The 8116-nt window shown below is 56.0% G+C and overlaps 2 protein-coding genes across 2 annotated transcripts in view; both read left to right on the top strand.

Annotated features, from left to right (window-relative positions):
- The window catches only part of VOLCADRAFT_107144 (uncharacterized protein), a gene marked incomplete at its 5' end in the record, with an annotated part of 9716 nt that extends 6711 nt beyond the window's left edge, over nucleotides 1-3005 (top strand). The window contains one exon of the mRNA XM_002956243.1: nucleotides 2574-3005. Within this exon, the coding sequence (XP_002956289.1) occupies nucleotides 2574-2623 (50 nt within the window). The 3' untranslated portion in view covers nucleotides 2624-3005. The remainder of the gene's footprint in view (nucleotides 1-2573) is intronic.
- A 177-nt stretch (nucleotides 3006-3182) lies between these two features.
- The window catches only part of VOLCADRAFT_107142 (uncharacterized protein), a gene marked incomplete at its 3' end in the record, with an annotated part of 8750 nt that continues 3816 nt past the window's right edge, over nucleotides 3183-8116 (top strand). Inside the window, exons 1-3 of the mRNA XM_002956242.1 lie at nucleotides 3183-3297; nucleotides 6275-6679; nucleotides 7408-7480. Coding sequence (XP_002956288.1) covers nucleotides 6653-6679; nucleotides 7408-7480 — 100 coding nt within the window. The 5' untranslated portion in view covers nucleotides 3183-3297; nucleotides 6275-6652. The remainder of the gene's footprint in view (nucleotides 3298-6274; nucleotides 6680-7407; nucleotides 7481-8116) is intronic.

Genomic DNA, 8116 nt, shown 5'->3' with positions numbered 1-8116 from the left:
TGTACTGCAAGATTGGCGAGTCCGGCCAGGAGACCCACAGCAGGGTTCGACAGTGACCTTCCTGAAACTTGCAGGCTCCCCTGTACCTCCCAAATTTTCCTTACGGAGGGGCCCCTGTACCAGGCTCCTGTACCGGCCGAAAACCTTAGGGGGGCCCCCATAATCCCCACAAAACCTTTACAGGGGCACTGTCCTTGGCTGAAACGCTGTGGAAAGTGACGCTTTGCATTTTTTGCCCTCTAAATCATTATTATCGTTATTTTCTCGTGAACCATTACACACGGGGACATGGCACACTCAGTGAAAGCCAAGCGCCTTGGCTGCTGTGGCCTCCCATCCCTTCTGCTCCTCTTTCTCGTCCTCCTCCTCATCATCAAAATCCTCATCCACGCACGACTCATCGGTATCTCGTTCTACGTCGGTCTCGTAGTCACTGTCACTAAAAGCCTCATCGTCACTAGTGGGGTATGTTGCTTGTACAAGTACTTCAATCTCTGGGTCGGTCGCAACCTCCTCATTATCATCCTCTCCATATGGATCCAAATTAATTTTGCTAACGTCAGAAAACAACTTGTGAATAATGCCTGTATAGCCCTTACACGAGTAGATCTCAGCAGCCTGATCAATCAGTGGCTTCACCCCGGTATCAGCAGCAGGTCCCAACATCCCCACATGAAGCAGCGAATCAACAGTTTCCAGCTTTAGCCGGTTCGTCAGGCGATTCACAATAATACAATGCCGGCTAAATCCGCACTCAACGCATGCCGTCTGTGTTGGCAAGATTGTAGCGACTTGAGCCAAACACATCATACGAAGGAGATGGGCTTCAGCACGCAAACTCACCCTCGCTGCCTCCCAAGTCACCCTGCCAAGCGAAATGTAGTAAGCAAGACGTGCCTTCATGACATTGAACTCCTTTAAAACGTTCGGCAACTCATCAGGCTTAACCTCGAACAGGCGGTGTGGATTCTTAGCAGAGCAGAAGTGGCTTAGCAATGCTAGCAGATCACCCTCACCAAACTTAGCCCCCTCTGAGTCTGACATGCCTTGATACGTGGCAGAGTCGAAAATGCAGAAAGAGCACAGGAGAGCTGCATCAGCAAAGCGCTCATCCAAATACGACAGAACTAGTGTTATGAAAGTGCTGGCCATGTCATGTAGCTGCTTCTTGTTCACCTTCCCCTTCAACTGTACGGCATTCCCACCCACAGTCCAGACCAAAGACTTGCTCACTGCAGAACTGAAAACCGAGAACGCTGAGCCATGCAAAGGCTCTGCACCTCTGTTGCTCAGCTCCTGCTTCGTGGCTTCAACCCTATTGAAGATTTGATGAGCCTTCAGCTCATCAGACTGGAAAGCCTTGCTAAGCTCCTCACATGGCCCTAGCAAATCACGGAGGACACAACGTGCCAGCATTTGCACATCGGATAACTTGCTGTACACACCGGCACCCTTGGCCCAGTCACCCTTGTACTTTGCTAAAAACCGCAGTAAGGTATGCGAGTTTCCACAAAGCACAACAATGCACGCCATGCGGCTGAACCAACAGGTGGCATTGAAAGCAGGGAACTTAAGCCGCATGCAGCCATTCTCCTTCGCAAACGCCTCCCATTTCCCTTGCATCTTGGAAGACTTGGCAAACAACGCATGCACTGACTTCATTGTCTGCCATCGCTGGATGTTACAGACTAGAAGCTAAGAAGCATAAAAGTATTATGAAAAGTGTAGTTAAATATTGCAATATGAATTATGTCTGCCAAGTGTGTGGCCTTATCCTTTATATGGTCCGTCCTCTCCCTTACAGGGCCCCGTACAGCCTCTTATAAATCCTCAAAATCCTTACGGGAGCCGGGGGCGGCCCTGTACGGGACGCTTCACGCCCCAAAATCCTTAGGGGGTCCACGGAAAAGTCCGAAGGGCCCTGACGGGGATACCGAAAAAAGGCCAAAAACTTACGGGCCCTGTATGGGGTGTCGAACCCTGACCCACAGCAGGAGGAAAAGGAGGAGGAGGTTAGGAAGGTACAGTTGCAGACAGCGTCAAGGTCACCTGCAAAACACAGGAGGAATGGTAACAAAGCAGCCAGGAAACCGTTGGCAGTGCATGCCGCTGGCTAGGGGAAAAGCGGGGTTGCAAGCAGGGTGGCCAATCAGACAATGAGCAACCAAGCTTGTGAGGTGTTAGGAGAGCATGTGAGGTGTGTTAGGAGAGCGCGTGCAGTGGTCACAGGACTACTGCAGCACCCACGGGTCAACAGTAGTGTTCCTTGCCGTGCCGAACTGGGCAGGTGTGGGGATGCAGAGGAGCACGTGCTGTGAGCTTTTTCCCGTGTAGAGAGGACCGTTAGAGGGGCGACCAAGACAACCCAACCAGGCACCAAGAGGGCAGGCAAACGGAACAAGGGGTCAGAGTGCAGCACCTGTCGAATTCCAGGCATGATGCTTGTCCGAACAGCTGGAGTCATCATGGGGACTGCAGCCAGCCAACAGGGCCGGGCCGCAATGCCACTGGCATGTACATCCCTGCTTCCCATGCAACTGCGTCGATCACGGCCCCGGTGCTCCATCTACCTGCAGGTCCGGGACCACCGCTGCAACAGCCGCGGCAGCAAGACCAATTTTGAGCGGGACGACAGGGCTCAGACTGACGTCAAGGTTGGGCTTCGCTGGTTCCACAGGTTGCTGCGCAACATCCTCTGTCACGCCCCCATCCTGGATCAGCAGAAGTTCCTGGATGCCTACCCGCCAGAGATGGCTGCATTTCATAGCAGTGGTCGCATCAGCAAGGTGCTGACCGCGACCTATGAAAGCCCGAAGCCCAGGTGCAGCGGTGGCGGCAGCAGCAGCGGCCAGCATGGCGGCAGCAGTGGCGGCCAGCGTGGCGGCAGCAGCGGCGCCCAGCGTGGAGGCAGCAGCGGCGCCCAGCGTGGAGGCAGCAGCGGCACCCAGCGTGGAGGCAGCAGCGGCGCCCAGTGTGGCGGCAGCAGCGGCGCCCAGCGTGGCGGCAGCAGCGGCGCCCAGCGTGGCGGCAGCAGTGGCGCCCAGCGTGGCGGCAGCAGCGGCACCCCGCGTGGAGGCAGCAGCGGCGCCCAGCGTGGCAGCAGCAGCGGCACCCAGCGTGGAGGCAGCAGCGGCGCCCAGCGTGGCGGCAGCAGCGGCGCCCGGTGTGGCGGCAGCAGTGGTGAGGGGGGCGCGGTGCAACTGCAATGGCTGGCAAATGCACACCTGTGCACCTGGCCCCAGTGGCAGGCTGTGGTCAGTTCAGGCCGCTGGTTCACACCACCGGCAGGCATGGGGTGTGGGGCCAGGGAGGGCTCCAGGCAGCCACACTTGCACCACACCTGCATGTGCAGCACTCCTCTTTGCACCATCTGCAGCAATAGGGCTGCAGCTACCCTGATGAGGGGTGACCCTATCGGCCCCTGCTGACCGCTATGCGCCCTGTGCAGCTGATGTGTCTGCTGACTGCTGGCCCCTTGCTGACCCCCTCTGCCTTGTATCTCTCCTGCAGCCACCGGACTGACCCCATGTCCACATTGTGCCCCCTGTGATGTCACCTGGTCAAGTCGCCGCCCTGCCTCCAACCACACCACCACCGGCTGTGCCTGCGCCGCCACTTAACCTGATGCAGTACCTGTTCACTTGCCATCACCTGGGTTCATTCGCATGCCCCTGTGACTTGTTGTGCCCCATCCCTCCAGCTGACCCGGACCCTCCAGGACCAATGGCTGGCATCACTGAGGTGGAATTGCTGCAACCCAACACCATCAATTACAACATGGCCCACATGGCCAACCACAACCCGCAGCACATTCTGTCACTGCTCCACAGCAGCGGCCTCATCATCAGCAATATGGGGGGATGGGGTGCGGCACCCATCAGTGATTACCTGCCCAAATGGGTGCGCCTGTCCGCCTTCCCCAACGGGTTGGCCGGCTGCCGCCCAGCGCACATGACAGAGGATACCTGGGCTGCCAACCTACTGCTGCGCTACCCAATGCACCAGTTTGCCAAGAACCCGGCGCTGGTTTGGCACCTCAGCGACATGCAGACACAGCATCAGGCCAACCAGGCGGTCAGCATAGCCACCATAGCCACACCAACCGCCCTCAAGCCCCTACAGCACCTCTTGTTGCAGGCGGCCCGTGATGCAGCCATCCTCCTCGCCACAGATCCGCAGAGCACCATACACCGTTACGGGCTCGCCAATGTGCCCCCTGCCCTCAAGGCCTTTGCTGGCACCCTCTTGGTGGCCACCATGTTCCTAACCGGCGCCGACCAGTACTACCGCCGCTTTGCCAGTGAGTGCACTGCTGTGCAGCAGGCCCTAGCAGCAGGGGGGTGGGGAGGTGGAGGAGCTGGCAGAGGGAGGTCCTCAGAAGGAGGCCTGCAGAGGGGGGTGAACGGAGGTGAAAGGAAAGGGAAGGGAAACCCACACGAAGCGAGATCTGGGCCTCCAGGGAAGGGGTAAGGGGGGTGATGTGGGGGTAGGGGAGGGCGGCATGGGGACAGAGACCAGGGTTGGGGAGAGGGAAAATTTTACCCATGCACTCACACCTCACCTCCCATGCCCATGCTACTCACTCCTGGCACACGGAAGCTAGCCTGGGCACTGCCACTGCCTCTGGGCCTGTCTGGCCCGTCCACCGCCTCCTGCTGCTGCTGCTGGTCCGCCAGCTTCTCACCGGTCGGGATGAGGCACCTCACCCTAGACCTCCTGCACACGGGGGGGAAAGGAGGGAGAGGGGTGGTGATGGTGGGGCAGATGAACCACGAACGAGTGAAGCTGCTGCCAAGTAAAGAGAAGCAGAACTGAGGGGGAGGGGGGCTGGGAAAAGAAGGGGTGGAGTCGAACTCCGAAGATAGATGCGGGCAGGAAACATTCACATATGGCAATAAGGAATAACTGCCGATACATCTATTAGGTACCAGATGGAGTTAGGGAGGGTGTGCGGGATGGAGGGATTGAGGAAGTGGTGTACACACAACACGAAGTCAGAAGTGGCATGTTATTGGTTGGGTTCACTAGCATGGTTATGCAGCAGTGACTCCCCTGCACTCCTTGAATCTGCATCCCCCTCCTTGCTGGTCCCCTCCTTCCGCCCCCCTTTCCCCCCTCCCCTTCCACAATCAGCTACCGCGCCTCGTACTCCACCTTGAGTAGCGGCAGGCTATGCTTAGTAAATGAGGAAAGGCGAAAGCTGTATTTCATGAGTCAACCTTACCATAAAACCAGGGGAATAAAACATCAGTGCTCCTAACCATACAGTCGCAGCTAGCTTACCTGCTGCTTTGAGTTATCCTGGATGTTATGTTGTGCGCGAGCTAGGGGCTCTCTCTATCCGCCTGTGTCCGTGTTTTAGTTATGTACTGGACCGCCAAGCTATGCCCACTGCCTGAGGCGCATACAGGTCACGATGACAAAAAATGCGTTTCCGTCCCTTGTGCATTTTCCTTGAGTTGCACCTGCCTTTCCTCCAGTAGTCCAAATTGTACTGGCTGGCTTGACCTTGCTACAACCGCAAAACCGCGCACAAGCGGTTTCCTGTAGTGTCAAAATGCGGTTTGCAGACTGCCGACCTGAAAGATGTTACAGATAATATAACTATTTAGGCCTTAAGGGAAGATTTTCTTTTAGAGTAAAACAACTTGTCAGGCAAGAAGAGAAATGACATTGTTCTTCTGTGTCTGAGGACCACCAGACGTGCATGAATGAAAATATGTTTCGTGAAGCTGAGTAATTACTACAGTTGCATACCAGTTGCTTGCTCTCAATCCCCTGTTTGGGCAGTGCTGTTACGAGCATGGGTCGAACAATGGTATCCTAACTTTTGCCTTTGCTCACTATCATGTCTGCAGCCAAGCTTCTACTTCGGCGCCAAGCTTAGTAAGGCTTTTGGGAGCTTTTCCACACCACAACGGTGCATGTGGTTCAGCCAAGCGTTTCCGAGCCTCATGCTATCCTTCGTCGGCGTGAGACAAGTCTATCGCCCCGGCTCTGAACCTGAATCAAGAGAGGAAGCTTAGCTTGTATGCAAGGCCTTTCAACTCCTCTTCATAACAGGCTTATGTGGGACAAGCATGTGCTGTCCTGCTTGCCTGCAGAAACGCTGGCAAGTTCTTTTAGCGGTGTAGTGATGTAGACGACGACAAGCGGGACGGGGGAAAGGGGGGAGGGGGAAGGAAGCCGGTCAGGGAGCGGCAGAGAGAGAGAGAGAGAGAGAGAGAGAGAGAGAGAGAGAGGGAGAGAGGGAAAGGTGAGGGGAAGGGGAAAGGTGAGGGGAAGGGGAAGGGGGAAATCGGAAATGGGAGAGCAGCTGGATTAGAATGGCACCTGGATTTGAAACGGCGACTTCAGACAACGACGGACCCACAGCAGCAATCTTCATGTGGACATTGCTGCTGCTGCCTGTCCGCGCCACTACTCTGCTACGGCTGCCCAACGTTTCCAACCACCCACTCACCGTCTGATGGCGGCCCGACTTGGCCCTGAAGATGGTGGTGGCGGTGGGGCGGGTGGTGATGGTGCGTCCAACAGCGGCCTGTGTGGCATGTGTGGCATATTGCAGTGCATGGAAGGGGCCCACTAGCCGCCTGATAACCTCACGAGTAGCTTCTATATATTGATCAACGTATGTGTCATCCTGAGGGTGATGGGTGGTGGTGGCCGGTTTACGGAAGTAAGTGGACTAGCACACAGCATGGAAGGCCTGGCATCATGAAGAGTTGCGTAGACAGACCTTCTGATTGGCACGCACATGTTCGGCTGTAATGCAGCTAGCAGCTTGACCGTTGCCATTCGTGCTATGCTTACATCATGAACCTAAATCATGTCATTGTATGTGAAAATACCAGAGCTGTACTGTCAAGATTACATGTAAACAAAGCTATGATCGCATGTATAATTGGGCTTGCTTAGGGTTATCTTCTGCCTAAGTCGTTGGTCTGCAAACCACCTAATCGTATTCAAAGTGACTGTTGTACGATTCCCTCAATATTTTAGGGTTCTATGTCTCGCTCTCGCCCTAGAAATCAAGCTTTCGTAACTAGCTGTGAACATCCAGCATGCACAGGCCATGGGAGGCTTTGGCAACATCGCGCGCCACTTTGGCCTACATGCTTGCACGTGTCTATCACGCTGGCCGTCGACGCTTCCTCCAACAGCTTTCCAACGCCGCTGAGCATGATAAGCGTCGCCCATCCCCAACAGCAGGCAAGCGGCATGTCCCGGAAACTGCTCTCCACCCGCCACATAACTCCACCAGGACTAATACCCGCCGGCAGCACCTTTGCACCCACCATCCCTCCTCCCTCTCGCCCAACTCCAACCTCCGCTACCCCCTTACAAAACCCTTTTCTTCCACGCGCACACAAACTCAACCAACGTCTCGCTCCACGTCGGCAATAGAACAGCACAACGCCCACCGCAACCGGACATAAGGACACCGCCCGCCACTACCAGCGAAGCGTCCGCGGAGCAGGTGGGGACGGGAGAGGGCAGGGGAAGCAGCAGCGTGGGAATGGACGGACCCGTGGGTCATACAGCGCTCTTTTTCCCTGGGATGCTTATGTGTTAGCTGGTAGTAGTTGGATGGTAGTTTGGCGGTTGGCACACCGAGACCTGCAGTCCAGCGCCCCTGTCATTGCCATGTCATTGTTCCTGGTGTGTTCGGTCTGTCTGTCTGTCTGCCTGTGAGTCAGTTAATCTATCTATCTGTCTGTCTCGTTGCGTGCCGTTGTCTCGGCTGTTGACGTGTTTTGTCGTGTAGCTATTTCCCAAAGTCCCGTCACCTCCCATGAGGCCACATTGGCAAGTTGTTTAACGTGCGTTTTTTGTTTTAGTTATTTGCGTATGTTTGTATGTGCTTCTGCATGAAAAGTAGCACGGCACGATCGTGAGGTGGCGGACAGCGGTACGGAGAATACCCGGGGGGGACCCGCGGACGATATTCCGGAGCTAGGGAGTGTGGCAGGTGGGAGAGAGAGAGTGTGTGTGTGTATGGGATGTGGGTCGGGGCGGAGCTCGCGGGGGCCCATTGGGAGGTGAGAGGGGAAAGGGGGACAGCGTGTGGGTGTGGGTGTGGGTATGGGTGCGGGTGTGGTGACATGCAGCCCAA

This window comes from Volvox carteri (assembly GCF_000143455.1).
Source record: "Volvox carteri f. nagariensis unplaced genomic scaffold VOLCAscaffold_59, whole genome shotgun sequence".
NCBI classification, from domain to species: domain Eukaryota; kingdom Viridiplantae; phylum Chlorophyta; class Chlorophyceae; order Chlamydomonadales; family Volvocaceae; genus Volvox; species Volvox carteri.
The sequence above is the reverse complement of the archived record's forward strand: the minus strand, read 5'-3'. Positions and strand labels throughout refer to the sequence as shown.